This window comes from Aptenodytes forsteri, unplaced genomic scaffold, assembly GCF_000699145.1.
Source record: "Aptenodytes forsteri isolate BGI_AS27 unplaced genomic scaffold, ASM69914v1 Scaffold56, whole genome shotgun sequence".
Classification (NCBI taxonomy): domain Eukaryota; kingdom Metazoa; phylum Chordata; class Aves; order Sphenisciformes; family Spheniscidae; genus Aptenodytes; species Aptenodytes forsteri.
Genome location: NW_008796213.1, coordinates 6311478 through 6334725, shown reverse-complemented (window position 1 = coordinate 6334725; position 23248 = coordinate 6311478). Strand labels below are relative to the sequence as shown.

At 41.6% G+C, this 23248-nt stretch overlaps 1 protein-coding gene across 1 annotated transcript in view; it reads right to left on the bottom strand.

Moving 5' to 3' along the window:
• Nucleotides 1-23024, bottom strand: part of STAB2 (stabilin 2) — an 86309-nt gene extending 63285 nt beyond the window's left edge. The window contains exons 1-11 of the mRNA XM_019474401.1: nt 22941-23024; nt 19922-20055; nt 18994-19109; nt 14865-14950; nt 13956-14025; nt 11454-11549; nt 11027-11152; nt 8829-9025; nt 7732-7865; nt 2609-2742; nt 695-777 (exon numbers count right to left, since the gene is read on the bottom strand). Coding sequence (XP_019329946.1) covers nt 695-777; nt 2609-2742; nt 7732-7865; nt 8829-9025; nt 11027-11152; nt 11454-11549; nt 13956-14025; nt 14865-14950; nt 18994-19109; nt 19922-20055; nt 22941-23024 — 1260 coding nt within the window. The remainder of the gene's footprint in view (nt 1-694; nt 778-2608; nt 2743-7731; nt 7866-8828; nt 9026-11026; nt 11153-11453; nt 11550-13955; nt 14026-14864; nt 14951-18993; nt 19110-19921; nt 20056-22940) is intronic.
• Nucleotides 23025-23248: the final 224 nt, after the last annotated feature.

The following is a 23248-nucleotide window of genomic DNA, read 5'->3' as shown; positions in this document are numbered from 1 at the left end:
TGTGTGTGCTTTCTGTTTATTATTAGATCCTTTATCTAGAACAGCAGCAGAACAGAGATTTATTTCAATACAGGCTTCATCTAAAAATAATCTCATGGTGAATGTTTTTTCCTCCTCCAGCTGTTACATTCTGAAATGATATGTTTTCTTCTGAAGTGAGGTGATAGGGTCTGAACCAAATGGAGGCCTCTCTTGGTTTCAGTTCAGGTCAGATTACACCCTTATGTCCCTGCATGAGCTGTAAGTGCCTCCAGAGTTGTCCTGACTTCAGGGGAAGGTACTGGATGCTGACCACTTGCATATCAGGCCACTTTTTTTTTTTTTTTTTTAAACTAAAAATACTATTTTTTTATCGCCTTACATAAAAAGTGACCTGTAGGCCTCCCTGCTGAAAATTCAGATCTTAGTTCAGACCCTGTCTCAACCAAGTGAAAAAACCTTGAGCATAGCCATGTAAGACAATCCAAAACTCACTTGAAGCATGACTGCATTCTGCCCTGACTTGCCAAATTATTTTGTTTTTCTTTCAAGTAGCAAAAGACAATCTCTGGCCCCTAGATTTAAATGTATCCAGAAATGAACTAGAGCAAAAAGTTCTTCTGAATTTGTTGCATCAAAACACGTTTAACGCAGATAAGATTTCTGAAGGAGCTAAATCCCCACCAATTTTAAACCCTCTTTGTTGTTTACTTACATTTGTACCTTTGAACCCCTTGTTTGTTGGTACAAGCACGGTAAATGGTCCCAGAGTACTCAGCGGCCATTCATAGACGTTTTCTTATAAGGAGGGAGGGGGGAAAAAAAAAGTTTAAATGTGTATTGAAAAGCTCATTGGAGGAAGGGACTGTGTAATCTGTGCCAGGTATGCAAGGGCAGAATAAGAAAGAACACTATCTGTATTAAATCTGTAATTTAAGATTCTGAAATCCAAGTTGTTGAAAGGTGAGAGGCAGATGGGATGTGAAATCCAGGTGCTGCTGCATATTTGACACAGGATAAGGCAAAACATTCAGAATGCTTCTGGCATCCCGGATTCCGTGGCATGCAGAGCAGGGTGATGGACATGAAAACAGCGTTTCTTTGGAGATGTGTCTTTACAGGAAGATGACCTCCTGCTTTAAATCAATTCAGTCTTCATAGGGTGAGGGATATGCTGCTGATAACCTGCTGGTAGTGCAAATATCAGCAAACACATAGCTGGTAATAAAAGCTGATGCACTGAAAGTTAATTAAAGTTAATTTGCTACCCAGATGGCTTTTCTGTTTCCAAGACAGCAGTATGAGACCACTGATTCTGTAGCTGAAGGCATTAAATATTTCTAATATTCAGCTCATTTTCCAGAGGTTTAAAATCAGAACTAAGCCCATCTTTACAGTCGCTACAGGTATGTCATACCAGAGAATATACCTCAAAATTAATAAGCTGTCTTACAAAACAATGTGGACTATTCTGTGTATTCTTAGTTTTTGAAAGACATTAATGTGGAGTGAATGTATTGTAAAATAACCTGTGCGGTTAATGTGTCTTTGTAGCTTCTGGCTAGTAAATCAAATGGCACATATATGTCCAAAACTTAACCAAAGAACATAAAATCTGGATTGTTGTTAACAAATGGTGGCACCCAGCATGTCAGGCACTTTTCAGACACGTAAGGAGAAACACACAGAGAAACTGCAACTGAGCTCTCAGTGCTAAGGCAATGGATTTCGGTCTTCAGTGCTGAACGTGATGGTCACTGCCAGGCTTTGTCCTTGACTGGGTATGGGGGATTCTTATTCCGTTCTGGTCAGAAATTCGGGATCTTTATTTTAATTGCTGGGCTCAGTGAAAAGGACCAAGCAAATTATATTAAACAGGAGGAAAATTTTCATATTTACAAATTTAACTTGAAGATCCAGCTTGCTTCTAGCAGTGTTTGTTCATAGGTCACATTCGTGGCCATGCAACAGAAGATGATAAAGACAGTTACACTGTTCTTTTCATGAGGTGGCTGCAATAACTGTGAAAGGCTGGAAGCTGTGATCCCTGACAGGGTCTCTACCTCACCTCTGCAGACAATTTGGAAACCTGGAGACCCCCCAGTTGTGGCCGAGTTGCTCTGGTGGGGGTCCTGAGGGTAATGGAGACCATGGATGGGATCAGTCTCTTCCCCTTGCCTCTCTCCTCTTTCCTGGTGAAAGCAATGCCACTGCTGATGGCTGGGGACTGGGGAACAGGGACCCAGCTGGGAATCCTGATGTTTTTTGGTGGACTTCTGTGTGTCGTTCTAGATCAAATCTCACTTATCCAAATCAATGGGGGCAGGGAGGGAGAGGAAGTGGGATGATCCCACTTATCCCACTATGGGGCAAAACCCACTGGTGATACCAAATGATGTGTGAGGGGTTGGGGGAATGTGCTTAGCACTTCTGCTTGGAAATTCTTGCAGATTGCATGGCATGGTGAGCAAAGGCAGCTTGAGGCGGTCAGAGGGAGTCTGCGGTGAGTAGCGTGCGTGCTGTGTCATGCTGTTAGCGGCACCTTCCTGCAGCGGGGAGCACTGGGGGAAGACAGGGCAAGATCAACCCACCCAGCAGGAGCTGACTCTGCTTGCGTGTGGTCACTTACCCATGAGAGATAAGGCAGATGTCAGCTTGCCTTGCCACCGTCCTCCCACTTCGGCGTTCAGGTCCCGGAGGCGCTCCATGATGTTTCCATAGCACACAAACCCGTTCCCCACGGAGCCCCCCTGGCACGTACACCTGTGAAGGGATGGTCATTTTAGCTGTGGGCTGATGCCTTGTGGTGTCAGCGAGGCTCTAGCTAAACCTGCTCCAGGGGTTACTTAATTGCTTCTCTGAAGGCATTTTCAGGAAGCACCAATGCGTTTTAGCACCTTTGCTTCTGTATGCTGTAAAGTACGTCAGTGTGTAGGGCAGCCTGGTGGCTGCTTGCCTGACGCGATGTCCTTCTGTCAGCCGGGCCAGGGGGCAGCCGTGTCTGTCTTGCAGGGCCTCTTTGAATGGGGGCTGCGTGACGCCCCTGGCTGCGGTGCAGCCTCTGGTCCCCAAATGTTGTGGTTGCTGGAGCCCAGAAAGCCACTGAGTCTGCCTGCCTGTGGGCGAGGAGAGGCTACGGCATAAATGTGTGGGGTGCCACCCTTGCGGTGGGGAGGCGGCTGTGTGAAGCCCCCACTTACTACGTGGGACTTGGCAGGATTAGTGGTAGTTATGTATGAAGGGGTGATGGCAGCTCATCAATCCTTGCGATAGCTGTATGGGACTGGTAAGAAAAGGCAGGCAGGGATGTCAGTCCTTTCAACAAAGCAAAGTGGTTGGTTGTTATCCTGCCCTTTAAGTAACGCAACCATTTTGTGCAATGGTACTTGTACCTTAACATCATCTTTTTTTCCTGAAGCTGTTGAAGCATGAAATATCATGCTTTTTCAGATGTATGCTTTATGCTGCTGCTGTCTCTGCACTGGAAATAGCTTCTCATCTGTAACACCCTGGCTGTCCCCTGCGGGACTCTCACTCCAGCCTGTGAGAGGTGTCAGTAATGTACGGTTGACCCAGTCCTACGTACGTCCAAAGCAGGCTCAGGTCGTGGTGCCCATGAGAGTGACAGGCAATGCCTCAAGATGGGCTCAGTGTCCTCACTGCCTTGGGATGGGCTGCATAGCGTGTAGAAGTAGCGTGTTGCAGCCAAGGCAAAATCTAAAGGAAATTTATGGAAGAACAACCCCAAGTGTCGGTCTGACATTTTCTGTCCTATGAGGGAGGGAACACGCCTCGTGAAAATTGAATCTTATGGCCATGCATTGCAGGAGAGGTGGGGAAGAAATTGTTGGTTGTTAAGGTGATTGACACGTGCTTGCCATTAGGTGCTGATGGGTACAAATAGTTGTGAGTCTCAAAGAGCTGCTAGGACTTGCATGTGCCTTGACCTTGTGTCAGCCTGTCTATTCACCAGGAGAGGTGGTTAGTATTTTCTAAAAAATCTGGGCTCTTTAAGCCTGCCTCAATGTGAGGGGCCATCGATGCCTGCTGGTTTTGCCAATCTCAGCTCTTTCTTTTTGTTGCAGTCTTCAGAAAATCAGCCCCTGCTTGGCTGCTCCTGGGAGACTGGCTGGTGGTGTCAGCTCAGTCATTTACTCATCTTCAGTGCTAAAATTAAAGCAGGTGCTTGTCAACACGTAGCATGCACAGAAAGAAACCCTAACTATATTTAGGAGGCTAAATAACTATATGGTATGTGTTGCCAGACGTTGGTTTTTAATAGTGCCTTTCCTAATTAAGTCTCCAGCATGTTCAGTATTCGTATAAGCCCTATCCATAATGATTCATCTCTCCGGATATTTTTTCTAAAGGCATTATTAGAGAAGGAACATTACTCCACACAAGCAAAAGTTGTTCTTTATATAACTAATGACCTAATCGTTTGCATGTGCTGGTTGTTACAAACACACATCTGCCACTCACACCCCACAGTAGTATCAACCTGATGCCAAATCATCTCCTGTTTCCCACGTATGGTCTCTACTGTAGCTGTTTCTCTGGTGATAGGAATATTTGAAAATCCCCACAGTCCCTGCAGTGTGGGGGGCTGCATATAGACACAGAGGGGTGCTGGGATTTTGGCCAAGAGGCTCAAACTTTGACTTCTTCTGGTCCTGGGTAAAAACAGCAGTTTAAAAGCATCTTAAATTTTTAGGATGTGATTCTGATGGTGAACCCTCTTCTTTTTAAGGGGATCTCTTGGGCAGAGGGTATGACTGTGGAGCCTGGATGAAGGGTTTAGGGCTGGGAGAGAGGAGCAGCTCCTCCTTGGGAGCTGACCCCTTTCTTCTGATGTGGTAAATATTGCTGTATTGATGTACATAGCCCCCTTCACTTCTGAGCAGAGAAGAAAAAACCTGAGGCTTCAAAGGAGCCGAGGAATAGTTTAGTAGAAAAAAGAAACTACCCTTGAAATATTGCACAAATCAGATCAAGGTTTCAAAATAAACCTCTCCTCTCTTTTTCAGCAAATAGCCATAAAGAAGCAGGTGGTTAAACATAGTGATTTTTTTGCCTATCATTTCCAGGGGCACAGTGAACTGCAGAAATACCTATGTAGTTTGAAATTTCTTTTCTGAGGACAATATTACTTATAACTGAGTGGGCGTCCAGTAACACGCTTTGGATTTGACTGCCAAAGGAAAGCATTTAGCAATTACAGATTAGCACCTATGGCATGGAATTGAACCCTTCAACCTGTCTGTCCTCTCACCCCTTCTGATGGCGTAATTTACTCTGTGTGGCCGGGCTCGGGAAGGACCAGCTGGGTGACTAACTAGATTAGTTTTGTTTTAGCTTTGTCTGGAGGATCTGGTTTGCAACTCATACTGCACGTGGCTTTATTGGTTTTACTTTGAATGCACTGTGTACTGTACGGGCTGAGCGTTTCTAAAGAGGAACAGCTTTACAACAAACCCTGCCAGACTATTTAAACTTAGTTGTCTGATGTTTTCATGATATGCTGCATGGACAGTATAGGCAGGACTGGAAAAGATGGGAATTGTCACTACTTCAGCTTACCCAGGAGTGGAAAAAGAATTGATCTCTCTAGAAAAGGGGAGCCCAGCTTTCTGTCTCCATTTTACCTGAAACTTGTACAATAGAGTTTTGGTTTATGAAGCTACTAATTTCTACATTGAAGACACAGTCAGAGTAAAAATAAGAGTGAGGTTAAAAGAGAAAATAATTGAGTTTAGCTGAGGGAAAGCTAGTTCTGCTCAGAAACCAGAGAGGTTGTGGTCTAATATGCAGTGTAATTCTGCACCAGTTGAAGCTTTGTAGCTTCTGGGCAAGGCTGAACATAATTACTGTGCTGAAGCAACGCCATGGAAAGTGTCAGCAGTCACTCAGGAAAGATCTTTATAGGAACAGAAAACAGAGACAATCTTGATTTTCCAGGAGGTTGTTATGTTCACAAACTAAATGTTTGTCTTTTCTACATCTTTGTCTGTATAAGAGATTTATTCCTGTACAAATAATTTGATTCTGGAGAAAGTAGAAGTGACTCTATATGGGGGAAGCTAACAGCACAACTGCGTCTTTAATAAAAACAAAACCGAAAACAAAAGAAAGGAAGCAATGCAGGTTTGTGGCCTCTGTTACAGCTTTGTGTTTTAGAAGAATTAAAGAACCCCACCAAAACAAGCCCTCCCAAATACATTTAAAATTTGGGATGCAGCCAAAATACAGTGTCTGTCACTTATCAGAAACAATTTACTGTGCCCACATTTACCAATCAATGTTTTTCTTTGCAAAGTTCCTCTTTCATAAATGGATTTTCCTTAGTTGTAAACTATTCAGTATAGTTTCAATTTTTTTCCAGATAGATAGTTTTAGTTTGATTGGAATCCCACTCCTTTCTTCTGTATTTGTTTCTGCCATTAAAGGTCACTGAATGAATGATGTGCAAAGCATTTGGATTGCTTGTTTCCCCCCCCAGTCATAAATTTTCAATTTTCCCCATTCTGAAATTCTGAAAACTTCCTCAGCTGTTGAAAATTGAGTTGCAACAGTGAAACAGTGACAAATTAGGAAAGAAAGGTCCTGATTTACGTGATGTGGAATTTTATTTTAATTTTCAACTCATGTTGTCCATTACAGTAGGATACTATACTAAGTATAGTATAAGTATGTAGTAAGTGCAGTTTGAGTAGTATAGTATGCTCTAGAAATGAACTAGGGGATATTCTAGATAAACTTGTTTGAAATGCACAAGAGCTTACACAAAAGTGATGTTTATATTACGCTGTAAGAGAAAGCTGCATGATGAAGCAAGAACTGGCAGTAAGAATACTCTCCCGAGTGAACGCTTTCTGTCTATATAGATCTGTATGATAAATAATTTGTTCCCAACTTACAACTAATGGCCTGTCTTGTCTTTCACATTCAAACTCTCAGCTCCTGAAAACTAATGTTTCAGGGACACCTCTTTAAACCCAGTACTAGCCACCACTGGGCTATAGAAACATGTAATCCAAATTGTTTGGTTTAAGATAGCTTTGTTAAGTTTAGTGTTAAAACTGACTTTCCTCCTAACATCTGTAGCAAATTTCTGTACAGGAAAACAAACTCTGCCAGAGGTTTTGCAGTTTCCCACGTGCTTGTCTCGAGGCTTTGAGGAATCCGCTGAGGTTGGTGTTGCTTTCACAGCATGGGGGTCAGATTCCCTACTATTAGTATACTAAAAAAATCCAGGGCTCCAGCCCTGTCCCATGATAATTAATGCTGATTAATTTTTAGCATGCTGCTTGGCATGTTTCTGGCCCACACCAAGTAGCATTTTCTCACCCAGTGCCCAGGCACAGCTGAAGGGATAGCGTGTGCCAGGGACCCCTGCCAAGAGGCAGTTACTCTGTTTTGGAAGAAGAGGAGACTTTAGCTGTGAGCCAGACCATGCTGCTTGCCCTGAGGAACAGAAAAGGGTCTTGGTCCTTTTTATTTACTAGTGTAGAAATGACCTCTGAGTGCTATAAAAATAAAACTTAGTGGGTATTAGCAATTGGACTGATGAAATCAAACACTATACTAATTGGTTGACGCTAACCCCATTAAATCTTGTAATTTGTCCTTGATAAAGAAATGATTAATAATAACTTCAGGAGGTGTTCATCCACCGGATTTGTTTTAGCAGCCTGTTTACTAGGGGGAGGAGGGAGAAACTGGGTGAAAGCTTTAATAAGCAAAAAGACTCACGTAAGCTGTCCTGGTGCAACCATTGAGCATTTAGCTTTTTTATGGCAGGTGTTGTTTGTTTCACAGATGTCCATCATGCTGCATCCTTTCCCAGTTACGAAGTTTGTGTAATGCTGCTTGCATTCACAATGGGACTATCAGAAGGATGGGAGAGGGGAGAGAAAAATTAGACATGCACAAATTGTGAATTTCAGCATACTTTCTGGAACTAGGGTCTAAAGACAGTGAGCTTCCAAAGCCTTAGTTAATCACCTGGTGAGTTCAGATGCAAATATAAAGCTTATCCGTATTTATACAACTCCCTTCTAGGTTTCTATCCACTCCAAAAAACTACTGACTCTCAGATAAATTTCCTTCAGATAAAGCCGTTTAGATTCACTTCTGTGACCAGAGAACATTTAAAATCAGTGAGGGTAGGTCAGATTTTTTACCTCTGTTCCCACAGCCCTCTGCCTCCCAAAACGAGTGCCAATGCATATTATGAATGAGCGAGGCATATCAGCACTTATATGAACGTGAACTGTAGGACAACCTTGGATGACTGACTCCCTTTTCGGCTCTTCAGGGTGTCCAGGCAAAGCAGGCATGGTCTTCTGAAGTTTCGCTTTCTCGGTAGCAGGAGTTTTACACGTGGAAACCTGAGCCAGTTCCCGACAGCAGCCTTTATATGGTGCCTCTCATTGGTAGTCCTCAAAGACCCAGATTACTTCTTTCCTAAATACATTCACTGTAGGCATTTATCTGTGGTACCTGTGTAAGGCGCCTACTGGTCCTACAAGCCCCCTGTGGTCAGAGAGAGAAAATTGAACTGGGAGAAGCTTCATTTCAGTGCCTTCATTTTGGGGAGGGCAAATCTGAGCCAAAATATTCTAGGAAAAAGAACACTATTGCCATTCCCATTTTCAGAGGGGAAAGCACCACATAGATGCATAGAGAGGCAGGTAAAGGGGCTCGCTCCTTATGCCAAAGCTGGGAGTAGAGCTTGGCCTTCCTGAGGCCTGCTCCTGTACCCTCATGGCTGCTTTTCAGAGAGAAAGCATTATTCCTTCCTAGGTAGTTGACATAGGAAACGTCTGGGGCACCCGTTCAACACTAACCTTTCCTGGACCATCATATATGCAAATGGTGGACTGTGCAGGGCAATTCCCATATGTTGCTTGGCAGGGGTCTATGGGTAAGCAGACTTGACCATCCCCTCTGTAACCTTCTCGACAGGTACATTTGTGCTGATTTGGTCCGAGGTAAATGCAGTCGGCATTAGGATCGCAGACCTCTTTGGAGCATGGGTTGATAGCTTGTGAAAAAATAAGTGAAGTAAATGAATTATTGTTCTGAAATTGAAGATGAGGATTTGCCAGAGCACCTCCATACCAAACAAAGCCTGGGTAGACTAAACTTCTCATAACAGCCAAGTCTGAAGTATCGTGGCGGCATAAAGACAGAAGGGAGGAATGTGTTTATACTAACATAGCAACCAACTTTGCTTTTGAACAGAAATGATCTCTTAACTTGGCAAATTGAGTTATAAACAGATTAAAACACGTAATGTGCTCAATAAAATATCACAACTATTTCCCTGTTCTCTGGTGGATTTTAACCAGAGAAGGTCAGGTAGGTGATACGAGGTCTGTACAAGCTTTAAGCGCATGTTAGATCAGTTGGAAAGTATTTCTCAATATAATAGGCCTTTGCTGTTTTCTTTCCGGTAATTAAACAATATAATGTCATCTGTTCAGCTATATGGAAAACTGGCCAGCAAGTGCTTTAGTCAAGTCTTCCACACTGCTGTAATTTCAGGACTGGACTGGAAGGTCACTAGTTATTTCCATGAGCCCTTTTTTTCAAGGCAATGGCATTGTTTGTCCTTGTTCATAGTCCAGCAGTGCTTGGAGAACATCTTCTCACACCTTTGTGTCCAGCTTAGGATATGGTCAAGCACACACTGTACCTAGAAGGTGGCAGGCCCTGGACTCACCTAAAAGGTGGTGCTGCTCACTGTCTTCCCCTCTCCTCCTCCCTTTCTTCCCCCTCAGCTGGGACTGAGAGAGTTGGCAAAGCTCAGCTTCACTCTTTCAAGCCTTCTCTTCTGTTCCAGTGTGAAATCATGCACGTGCACACATATTCACATGCTCGAATCGACCATAAACAATGCCACCTCCAAACAGAGTCTGGGGCAGCCACTGCTATCCTCACTTACGTACTTAGCTGTGCTGGAGCTGCTTGTCCTCTGCTTCCCAGCCAGTCAAATGTAAAAGACACTGGCTTAAGCCACAGATGACCCCAGTATCTAAAGGCACTGGGACAGAGGAGCAACATCCACACAGACTGCATGAATACAAAACCCAAGAGAGGTAGGGGTACTAGCATCCTTCTTCTCTGCTGGTTGCTGCAATTTCTTTGTCTCTCGCTTGTCTATGCTGCCTACTAGAAGAATGTCATATTCCCTGAGGAGTGACTTTCTGATGTCTTGCTCTTGGATGGTGTTCAAGCCTATTCAGAGAGGATGACACCATAGTTAGGACCAAGAGGATTGAATGTTAATAATCCCAGGCAGGATAAGAAGTATTGTATTTGTGGCCTGATCCAAGCCAACATTTACTAAAATAGTGCTTCCAGCATCAGATACAACCATTTTCTTCATTGCAATTGGTTTAGAAGGAAGAGCTGGTGATGTAAGACATAATGTAAGTAGAGGAAAGAAAATCTGGACTCTTGTAATATAGTTAAATTTGAGTATTCAATGGCAAGTTGAGGAGTCTATACAGACAACTTCAAGGTAGACTTTTAGCTCTAGCTGAGACACTATTAGCTTTGTTTCATGAAAAATAGGAAAGCTAAAATGAGCTTTACTTGGCTGTAGAGTTTATGCTTAGTGATGAAGCTGAGCCGCCACATGATGGATATTCAATAAATGTAAGACCTTGGTTGCTGTTGTTGATTTTTATGGAAGCAAACAGTGAGGTTGAGCTTTAGCAAGTAGAGGGACGTGACAGGAATGGATTTGTAAGCACTGATGACCCAGTATCCACATTATGTATTTCAAGGGGGTTTACTAGCTTTAGTCTGGTTGCATGGACTGAAGCTTGTTAGCAATTGGACTGATGTGCTTCTGAAGCACGTTCTAGGGTTTAGTTTCATCCTGAAGGAATCTAGTTTGTGCACATGAGACTGCTTTGGGATATGAACCCAAGAACAATTAGATGGTGAGATTTGGTTCAAAAGCACACTCAATATCTGAACTATAATACCAATGATGTCATATATAAAGAACTCGGTGGACATGAAAATTACTCACGTTCACATTGTGTACCGTCCCCATGGTAGTTGGGCAGACATGAGCATTGCAGTTGTCTTCCATCCTCGCTTGAGGCAGTGCATCTGGAGTTTGCAGGGCACCGCAAGGCCTCGCATTCAGCTATCGCTGAGGGACAGAGTGCGACAGGTTAAGCTGTGTCTGCACACTGTGCCAGGAGGCATTGCGTTCTGCAGTATACTAGTTCAAAGTACACCTGATCTAGGGACTGTTGATCCTATTGCTGACATAATTTTTGTGGCGATTGAAGTGATGATGGTTATGGGATCTCACACACAGGGTTTGAGGTTCAGTGTATGCTTGGTTGCTCTAGAGTGACTAACCTGAGACTAATTTTACGTTCGTCCTTGCCAATTCTAACTGTATCAGAGCTGTTGAATATATCTTATGTAGAAAACAATCCACTTACGCTGATCACAGCTGAGCCCTTTGTATCCAGACAAGCAAGCGCATCTTCCATCCCCTGTAATTCCACTGTTGCATACTCCATGAACGCAGTCGCAAACTGTATGGAGAGATGGATTGGCTTTACCGAATAATAATGGTGTTCAGAAAGACATCGTTAGCAGTACCCATAGCAAATAGTGTCCTGGCCAACAACTTTGGCCAAACCAAGCTTTGACCTGAGTTCCTGAATTTATAGGCTGCCATTAATGAGAAGATCAATACTCATAGTTGCATACATCAGTAAATAACATACTGATATTTGCAGGCTGTTGATAGCCTGGGGCCTGAAAATCTTCAGGACACACGCTATAAACACCAAACTGACTAGTTGCTAATACCATAAAACTTGTAAAATTGGACATACAGTCTTAAGCCAAAATTGAATATAATGTGTAACAGACACCATTTTTATAACTGTTAACAAATTGCTTATTTTTGCTTCAATTCTCTTTGCCTCTCTCAAACACCTCCAGAAGAGATGAGTTTTGCGACTTTTTTTTCCCCCTAAACAGAATTTATTTAGTTAAATGGATAATTAATCACTGTGTAGGTCTCAGGCTTTTTTTCGGTCCTGTTCCTATATTCTGTCATTTCTGCTTATAAACCTTGTGACAATATATGCACAAGATGCCGTATTCAGAGTCCAGGCAACTATGAGACCCTTTTATAAGTGGTTTTTGAAACCTTAAGTATACTTAAAAAGCTTTATAGCTATAACTGTTTCAATTATGGTAATGATGCTTTTTAAAAAGGCCTTTTACAGTTACACTTGGAAAAGTCTCTAAGATGTGCAGAGTTGTAATTGTGACCTTATGTTTAAGCTGCAGTGGTGTAGTGTATCCTCTTCCCTTCACAAACGTATCCTGTGTTCACGCAAATCACCTACACTAATTAATTAGTAACATTCTACCTATGTTAGTAGTCCTAATATAAAAACTAGAAATGTCTAAGGTATTGCTGAAAAGCAGCGAGTCACAAACGCAGTGTTCATAGGTGCTTAGAAAACTTGGAGGAGCTCAAATATCTGAAAGCTGAAGTGTAAAATGTTGCTTAAATTAATATGCAGTTGAGTCCTCTGGTAGCTTCTTGGAAAACAATTACATTTATGAAATTGAATTCATTCAAGTACCCTATTTGCATGAAAATGTTGGCTCAGTTACATTTCTGTGTATCAACACTGGCATCCAGTGGACAGCTGGTGGAAAAAGGGCCTTTGGGTCAGCAGTGGTGTAGGATTACTGTAGAAAGGCCAACACAGATCATTTAAAGTGAGGTCGTTTGTGACTCTTTTTAGGAGTAACTTTATGTAGAACTTGAGGGAATAAGAAGAGTTTTACTTAGAGATAAACAACTATTACCACTCAAGAAAGAGACGTTTCTTAATTTTTTTTTTTTTCAGGTGGTTTTCTGATGTGTCTGCTTAATGCTCGGCAGGGGTCAGGAAGGTAAATAAAATACTAGAAATCATTAAGAAACAGGCAAAACTGGAGACTATTATACAAATATATACACTTGTGATACATATACATTTTAAATAGTGCACATAGCTCTGATCCCTCCCTCAATGTCCCGCTTCTCCTAATAGAAGTATGGCCAACCAATGGAATGATCTACCAGCCAAACCCCAAAACTAAACCAAATTCATCCTTTTTCACACTTTTGACTAAATTATGGAGCTCCGTGGCACAGACTATTATGGAGAGCAAAAGCGGAATTGGACTCAGAGGTAAGGTGGGTAATTTATGGAGGATGGATCCAGCAGGAGCCTTAAAACACTACAGTTTGAATGCAGTCTCTGGCTGCTTGTACTCTTTCCCTAGATATCAACTATTGGCCTCCAATATGGGATGCTAGGCTAGAAGGACTTTTGGCCTGATTCAAAATGGCATTTTTTGACTCAGAGATTCTGATTTCAATACTACATGAGTACTTCATGCCTTAATACAGATGCTTCAGTTTGTAGATGTATTTAAAAAACATACCAAAACACTGTAAGCCACTATAAATTATGCATTTGATATGTTCCCACCCAATATTTTAAGTACCATAACAACCTCCTGTATTTAGATCAAACAAATGCAAATCCATAATTTAGGGTGAAAAGTGGGTAACATGATAACGGGCTAACAGGGAGGCATACCTGCAGGAACACGCCAATGATTCTAATCCCTAATTTATCTGACTGTTGGCTATAACAAAGATATTCAAGATAAGATTAAGATATTTTTGTAGCGCTACACTGAGAGTGTTGTCTGTACAGTCCTGAGCTGAATCCGGCCCCACTGTGAATGAGGAATTGAGCAGCTGCCTATTTTCTTTCCCTGTTGTGTTCCCTGAAGCAGACAGCAGCTCTTGATGGGAAACCCTTAGACCCCCTACCCATTTCACTGGGATTTTGTGGTGTCTGAATACAGCTTTCGCTCACCTTCTTTTCCCCACTTCAATAAAGAAAGCTCAAACTTACCTGATGTGCAGTGAGGACCAAATAAATTATCTTCAGCACATTTTTCACAGGCTGTCCCACCAAAGCCTTTCTGTGAATTACAGAATGGAAATAAAAACTTAAGTTTCTCATCTATCTCTATACAGATAGATACGTGCTTAGCAGCCTGAAAACAGCATCTTTAGCTACCAAAAGAAAATAATGTGAATGGTTCATTCAGCAAATCAGAGATGACTACTGCAATCTAGAAAACATTGTTTTTTGAATGATTTTTTTCCTCTCTCTCTCTTTTTTAATTTTAAATTTTTAGCTCTTACACTTCAAATCAAATCAGATGTTCTGAATATCAAGTTAAAAATAAAGAACAGTAATCAAGCTTAATGCCCAAATCATTCTTACAATTGTTAGGTTGTATTTTCTGACTGCTTCTCACTCTGCCTCTTTTTTACGTGTCCCCAGATGTTCTTCTGATGTAATGGAAAGATTAACCAGTAGAGGGGGAGGTAAAATGGATTCTTTTGAGTTGTTTTTTAAAAAATCTTTTTGGCTGAAGTTATTAAGCACTGCACATTGCATTCTCAGCAAAGAAACATTATATTGAGAGTATTAGTCCCAAGTATAAGCCCTTTCTAATTAGGGTAAAAAGTCATAAGTAATAGCATACTCTTAAAAACAGAGGAACTCAAACCACCTGCTTCAGGAAGACAAGATGGAAGAGCTCTTTAATAATATCACCCAAACATGCTCAAGTCTGTAGAAATAAGTGTGAAGATTAGTGCAAACCAAGCAAAAAAATGAACTCCAAGCAGATCATCTCTGCTATTTCTGAAATACTTTCCTTTAATGTATTTATATCACATAATATACATTCTTTCTTAGCAGAGCTTATATACTACTGTTTTTTTTTTTCATTTAAAAGAAGGGATATACCTGACAGGTGCACGTTCCATCCCCATTTATACCCTGGGAGCAGTGTCCTCTCCTGTTGCATGGTGACGCAGCTCCTCCCGGACAGGCTAGAAATGACAATGTTAAAGCCATCAGTCAGCTCGCTCAGACCCTTATGCTCCCCTTGCATATTAGAGGTGACAACCTCAGAGGCCGCAGGGTTTTGGGCCAGACAGGGACCTCGAGTGACTGCTGCTATGTTGCAGCTGCCTGAATCTCTTCACTAGAATCTCAGCTTCAGTAGAGACCATCACCCTCTCTAGTATGGGAACTTAAGCTAGTGACTGTAATCAATAGATTGTACAAAAAATAGTTTTCTTATTCTAAAGTACCATATTGATTTTGCCCCTGCTGATCCACCTCTTCTGTCTGCAGCCACTCTAAACTGTTAACTTTTTTGATACAAGTGGAGTTTGCCTGACCGCTTCTTCTGTTTGTTAATACAACTCTGATTGATTGAAAATTTGCTGTCAGAATTATATTTGATGCTAAATTAGAGTTTAAATAAGCCTTTTTCTTTTCCCCACAAATTGCCTCTGCTTTATGTGGAAAGTTTTTCATTTTCCCTGCTGCCTCCCATAAGACTGTGATATTTGATTCAAATGATCTTGGAAATTGAAATTTGGGTATCTCATAACCCACTTCTGTCCAATGGGCTGTTGTCACTAGTAAAACTTGTGTGCCAATGATGTGCTATGGTCTTCAGATCCTCTGGTGCTAAAACCATGATTACAGGCAGTGGTACACCAGGTGAGACAGAGTCTGACCAAAAACCCCAGCCAGCAGGAGAGGCTAAGAAACAGTAACTGCATTTCCAAATCAAAATAGTTTAATTTTTCACTGAAATTTTTCAATATTCACATTTTTACTGAAAGGTTGCCTATAGGAAATGCATATTTTTAGTCAGATTGTTCTGTCATTTTTTTTTTCCCCTGTAGGGATATCCTTACTTTTTACAGTTGTGCAGCCCCTCCATGGAAATGATTTATTAACTCCCTTCCATAAGCCCTTTCTTCCTGTAATTGGAATTCCCATTAGGAACCATAATCCTGATGCAGGTGGTATTCAAATGCAGCAAACTCGAACTGTCCTCACAGGTTCTCTGCTGTACCTTACTGGTAGATTTATTGCTTATAAAGATCTTCTAAAAAGCCTCAGTTTGTTGTGTGTGTGGTGAGATGGGCAGCACTGGATTTATGCTCCCACCGAGTAACTTAATCCTGTTTTAGAGTGTTTAAGTGATACAGAAGTTTTCATGAAAATGAATTTGATTTGGGCAGAGTGATGAGCAAATAAGTGGATGTGTACATGTATACACCTAATTTTAGTGAAGGCTTTGGCTTTATATCAATTTGTCAATATTTCTCAATTTATTCCTTAATGATGAGTCTGTGAGGTCTGTTGGATCTGAGTAAGCTTCTTGTGAAAAAAACAAGAAATTTAAGGATGAAAATTTTAGTGCATTTTATTTCATACATGCTGGAATAAAAAGATTTATTAAGAATTGAGATGAAATAACCAGAAATGAGGTAAAGTAATAATTACATATACTTTAATCTTTAAAGTGGCTTTTAGTGAGTTTTGTTTTCTGGCTACCATGTGATAGCTAAATCTCATCTTTAGGACTGACACAGGTGCAAACTGTTTAATATTTGCTCTGAATGGAAACAATTTTAACTGCACTGATGCTTTTATTGAATGTGCAAAGATAGAGAAATCACGAGAAAACTCAGTTTATGGTATAAATTCTAGGAAAGCATACTTTAAAATTGCTGACAAAACAGGTTTTTTGCAGTTGATATTCATTACACTTCCCCTTGTCTTCACTACCTCTTGTCTCTTGTTTTGATACCACCACCAAGGGACAAGCTTTATCAGAAGTTTAGCAAATTACCATATCGTTGTATGAGTTTGGTCAGGCAGATAAAGCGCTTCCCCCGGCTGGCGGGGCCGCAGGAGGCGGTGCTGGGACACTGGAGTGATGCTGGCACAGTCACCTGCCGCCAGCCCGGTACCGGGGAGGAGCGAGACCTTCACTTCTGCTGAGGACGTTCTTCGAAAAGTAGTAAGAAAGAGATGTTTCTGCTTAGCTCTTACAGCTGTCAGAGACCGAAGGCCTATTCTTTATACGTAGGCCAAAAGAGCTTAAATCTATCAGCTTTTTTGCCTCATAGAGTTTAAATCAGCACTTCCCAAGTGTTTTCAAATGCAGCCTCTTCTTGGATTACCCCTGCAGGCTGAAGCAGTGGGTAGAACTTGTAAAGATGATGTATTTTGGACGTATAATTTGATAGAGTTAGGTTTATTATCTTTCCTCTTGGCTTTTTTATTTCCTTTTCACTTTTTTTTCTTTATTTTTACAATGCTTTCTACTCAGCTGCTCAGACCGCGCACCTTTCAGTTGGTACCCAGGCTTTTCTTTGGAGGCAGGCAAATACTGCCCAGAGTGGGAACCTGAGCTGGGGTAGGGAGTAGCTCCCGCTGAAGCCCATCAGTTACACACGTGGGGCATCTGAGCTCCACCAGCTTTGGCATCTGTGGTTGGATGATACTGGCAGTGTTAAAAGGTTGTGCTCCTCTCCCCTGGACCTTTTCCCCCCGGTACTTTTCCCTTTTTCCTTGATGCCTTTTTACAGAGGGATGGGCGTGCGGCTTGTTGGCTCGGGGAGCTTCGTGGGGAGGGAAGGGGACAAAACATCTTTCACGCACACTGTGTGTTTTAGCGTGTGCTATCGTTTAAGGAAGTTAGAGTGCTATTTAAGACCTAATTTTGTCATTGCCATCAGATGCTAAATATGAAGTAAACCCCTAGTCAGGGATTTTTCTCTGGCCTCAGGAAGGACCGGCTTTCCTCCAAACATTTCAAGGCGTGCCATATGCTCTTAGAGAGATTGTGATAATGCAGAGAGCTATTTTCTTCCTCCAAATGGCAGCAGAAACAATGCTGAGACCTTGGTTCTTTGCTTTTTGGGGCCAGGAAGTTTGTCCTAAGGAAGAGAGGGCTTCCTTGCCTCTGCAGCCTCCTGTGCAGTGCAGGCAGGGCTCCAGCTTGGGGGCAGCGAGCTCTGCCCCTCTCTAGAAACACCCATGCCCCTTGCGTGGCCTCCCAGAGCACCCTGAGGTATGGGATGACAGTCACGTGTAGCATTGCCTTCCTCCTACAGGGCACTTAGGCTGCACTTGGTGGAAAAATGGTAAATCACCACACAAGTGGTTATCTTCTGAAGAAGACAGGACCACACACTATGCACTCAGCTATTCGCCCATCTTTTATATAGAAGTAGCTGTAAGTTGGGATTTGGCTATTTTACTTTAGTAGATAAATGACGGGTATTTAAATCATGGCTTGGGCCATGGTAAGATAATTTTTTTGTCTATTTTGTGGACAAAAGGGCTTCACAGATGTTGAACCAGACCTTTACCCTGTTATCTAAACCGTTAACTAAAGGAGGAAATGCTCTGTCTGGGCAGGGAAACTTCCTCTGTGGGTCTTGATGCCCACCTCAGTAGCCTGAGGTTTGATGCACTTGTGGAGATGCTGAAAGGCTTTTCCTGAGGAAGGGGCAGCGGGAGGAGAGGCACTGCTGATTACCCCTGCTTCAGTAATGAACTTTAGCATTCGCTGGAGGTTCAAAAAACTTGGAGGGAAAAACTGTTTCAAGATGAGCTGAAAGAAAAGACCCTCCTTGCATCAAAAAGTAAAGAGCTAAAGAGATTTGGAAATATTTCAGACTCAGATGAGGGTATTTTTGACCTAAAATGAAACACTTAAACTTGCAGTTTGAAAATTTTAATTTTTAAAATCTGTTGTGGGGATCCTCCCAAATGACAAGTCATTTTGCAGGCATTGACTGAAATGCTTTGTTTTGAAAATCTCAAAACCAAGGGAGTTCCCCGATTTTTTTGAAAATTTCTAGGAATTCTTCTTTTTAAATAAAGCTTTGAATATGTGTTTTTCTCCAAATCCTATAAGTTTTAGCTGAAAACTGCTGTTTATTTCTACTCCTATAATAAGCTCTGAGGAGCAATCTTCTCATGGCAATAGTTTCTGAAAAGAAGAAAAACCACTGCTTTACTTCTACTCAAATTCTATCAAAAAAAAAGAGCTTACCCATGCAGTCTGGGCCCCAGTGTCCCTCGCAGCACTCAGGTTGTTCAAATTCCTTCATACAATGATGCCGACATCCCGGAAAAGAAAGTGTGTGTGTTTTAATTTCTAGATAATACCTGAGGAAAAGAAGTTGGAGCTGCTTAAAGTATTTAAAAGCCTCCTGTGGGGAAAAATGAAATTCTTAACTGCCTCTTCACCTTTCAGTGTCAGACAAGAGCACTTTAAGCTTAGTTGTATTGATCTGCCTTTTTTTCTTCATTAAAACATACATTGCACATCAAGGTCTAAAAAGATCCTTGGCGCTGTTTCTTTTGCATAGTGTATATATATCTTTTTTTTCATTACTGCAGCCTGAACACAGCAGTTTTCTTTAAGTTTTGATTTGAAATAGTATTTTAAAAATTATTTAATATCAAGGTTCTTTAAATGCTAAGTAAGCTCAAAATAGTTACATTTTCCCTAAAATACCGCTTTTCTTTTTTTCTAATCTGAAAGGCAAGATTTCAAATTTGTTTTGAGATATTTCTTTCTGCCCTTCACCCCCCACACCTTCCCAATCCGGCAGTTTGAAAAATCTGTTATTTATATGACAATATATGATATGAATGATACATAAATATAATTTACATGATTATGTATTTATCGTATGATATTTATGTATCGTTCATATCAAGTATGCAGAATAAACAAGGAAGTGATTTTATGATATCACTCAAAAGAAAATCTGGTAGGCCATCGATAGCAATGTGTATTTTCCTCATATCATTTGCTGATTAACTTTCGGCTTAAAGTACTTTGAGTGAAGCTTGAGTTCTGGAGTTGGTGAAGCATAGAAATTGCACAGAATAGAGCATTTGTGATATGAATTAACATTTCCTAATTAACGGAGAACTATATTCACGGTGAAAAGCTCTGACAGAAGAGATACCTGCAATCTGGTATCCCAGTCCCATTGGTAATTTTGGTGTAACCAGCAGGGCACTGGGTTTCGAGGTTTAAAGAGCAAGGTACACATTCAGTTTTCATTCGAATGAGCAGCTTTTGATCACATTGCTTCTTCATCTGTAATAGGAGAAGATTAATTAAAAAGAAGGAAGAAGTTCTCTGAGTTGGTTTAACTCTGCCCCCAGTGGCACTGCTGAAAAGTGACAAATTTAACTCGGCTTCTCACTCAGACACAAGCTCTGTCCTGTTCAGCAGGTCCCTGCTCTGGTTATAGACCACATATTAGGGCTTTACAGTAGTCTTGTCTGCACAAAATATGTCCAACCACTGCAGGAGAAACCCTTCTAAATGTCATATTTCTCCTAAGAATGCTTTATCACAAATGCTAAGTTCAGCAGACTTAAAAGCCAGGTTACCGAGACAGCATCAGCCTACAGAGCGTTAATTCTGAAGTTGTCTCACCAACTCAAAGCAGGATGGAGAAAGGCAAGTGCCTTCTCCATTCAACAGAAAAGCTAAACTTAAGGTGTGGAGGAAGTTGCTAGTGGCTCTGTGCACACAGAGCACAGCACAAGCCTTTGTTCCTCTCAAAAGCGGGTTTCATATTGTCAGCACCACCGCATTGAACTGAAGGACTATGGCTGGTATTTTCAAATTGGTGTAAAAGAATGACATCTAGCTTTGCATTCAAATCTGGTAGAAGTTATGGGCCTGACTCCACCAGAGCACGCTGAGAAGAGCAGCATCCTCTTTTTTTACCTAGAGAAAACCACAGAAGGAACCAGCCCCGCTTGGGAAACCTGGCTGTAGTCCTCTAGCTCAAATGCCAAGGGCTCATGCCCTTTGCTGTGGAGGTCCCAGTTTCAAGAATGCAAATCTGACAAATGATTTGAGAAGATGGCAAAAAGGAGAAAAGGCTTAGGGTATTGTCACAGCAGTGTTATCCTTCCTTCAGTGTTTGTGATAGCAGCACATCAGTAGTGAAGGTTGTGAGGATGTATCACAGACACTGATAAGGAGATTAAGTTGCATGAGGTCTGAGGGACTCCACTTGATAGTCATCACCCAGTTATAAGTACATTTCAACATCTATTTCGTTGTCAAATTTTAGTCTTTATAAATGTACTGTTGAAATCTGATTTGGATAACATTCAAGTATTTGGGTAGTGAAACCTCTTACTGTTGCGTAGATGCATTTCAGGCGTCTTTGAAATAAAAATGAGACCTTTTTCCATGTGTGGGTATAATGTGGATACAGCTTGATCAGACACTTGGCAAAGCAGCGGTGAGCAGTGCCATGCTAGGAGGACTGAGCAGCCTCTCGGCAGAACCTGGTGCTGGTGGGGCACTGGATTGACCCATCTCTTTGGGCTTCAGGTCTAAGGTGGCTCCCACAAACTCAAACCAGAGCATCTCTGCACCTTGCTTCCCATCCAAAACCACCTCACAAGGCACCAACATGAGGGAGCTTAAACGCTTCAAGCCTTTCAAAACCCTGGTGCTCAGCACCAGTGCAGCCACCTTAACGGCCCATCATTAACGAGAGACTCTGCATGCACCAGAGCAAGAACCAACACAGCACAAATGTGCAGTCTGGGCACCTTAACTCCTATGAGCATTTCCACCGAGTCAAATCAGTACTGTTAATGTTGAAGAATCATAAACTCAGAGCGTTGGCTGAGTTTTGAGTCTTTAACCAAGTATGCTACTTAAGCCCTGCTCCTCGCAGGTGCTCGGGGTAAGCCATTAAGAGTCTGGATAAACTGCTGGGCTTGTAGGATATTAAGGTTCAGAAGTGAAAAAGCTGTTGGTAGGAGTAGCTGAAATGACCTCACTGCAGAAGTGGTCATCAAAAAGGCACCTCACAAAATTTCATTTTTGGAACAAGAAAATTCAAAGAGATTTTGAAAAGGTAAAATCTAAATAAAAATAGGTTGTACCCTTTCCCTACTACCAGCTGTAAAGAACTCTTTATTTTAGAATGGTGGGGTTATTTCCACTTTCTCCCATTTCCTCATTTTCCCTTTTTGCTTTCAGGGAAAATGAAAGAAAGGTGATTTGTTAGTGCCTCTTTTGTTAGAGACAGAATAATTGGAACACATTTCCTAGTACTTGTTTGTACTTTTCAAAGTATTTTTCCATTTAAGAAACCCAACCAACCAACCAAAAAAACCCCAACAACCTGAGTGGCTTCCCCCCCCCCCCCCCCACCCCCCTTCCGTCACCCTCTGGCTCCCCCCCCCCCCCCCAGTTTCTCCCTGTCCTTTTGTTTCCTCTTCTACAAGGGGTTTTTCTCCAGAACACAGTCATTTAAGGTCTCATGTTGAGAGGTAGTTTAAATGAGTGAAGGTCTCGCTGATGAACTCCTGGTTCAGATTTGTAACCCAACACTTTCTACCTCTCTACGAGGGTGGTGAAAACAGATTTCGTGAAATTCCACAGATCCGTAGGATTTGTAATGACAGACGCACCACTTCCCCAAAAGTCTACAGACCTTTTACTTAAATTTATAACTTCGTACAGTTGCTCCCAATAGCTCAATGCCTTAGAATTTTTTCCCCACCTATCTGAAATAGCTTTTCCTCCTTGTGGTTAGTAGAGTGGAAAATTTTCACTATGGAAAAATTTCTGCTTTCATCTTCTGACTTATCAGAAATTCTAATGGTTTTCTTTTGTTGTTTTTGATGAATGTGCCAGCTACAGTCTTTTGCCATGTTTGCCATTTTTTCGACACTTTTTCAGTGTACTCATGACACATCCTTTGAGCCAAATTCTCATGTGGAATAAACAGATGCATTTCTGTTATTTCAGAGGACTGAATTACAGAGCTCTTAGTTTATAATTCAGTGTCATATGCATCAGTGACTGTTAAAGTGGGTTTTTCTTCTATAAGATACAGTATCTGATAACTACTCTCTCTATAACAGTGAAACAATCCCCACCCCTATAGTGTAATACAGACATATAATAATTCATTACTTAAATAAAAAGCTGCTGCTTACCTCATCTGGGACTTGTGATGTCAAACACAGTTTCACTGCAGCCAAAAAAGCCAAAAAGAATAAAACAACTGGATTTTTTTCCATTGTGAAGAATGTGGGTTTTTTCCTTCGGAGCCCTCCAGACATGAAAACTAAAATCCTGACATAAAGTGATCGTTTGTTAGAGGTGCTATTTCTTCTGCATTCTTAGGTAAATAGTTTAACAGGACTCTTGTCTTCCTGAAGGAAAATAAGCGAAGGATACGGCATGCAAAGCTTGCCTGCAGGCAGGAAAAATTCCAAAATGTAGGGTATTTGCCGAAAGTTTT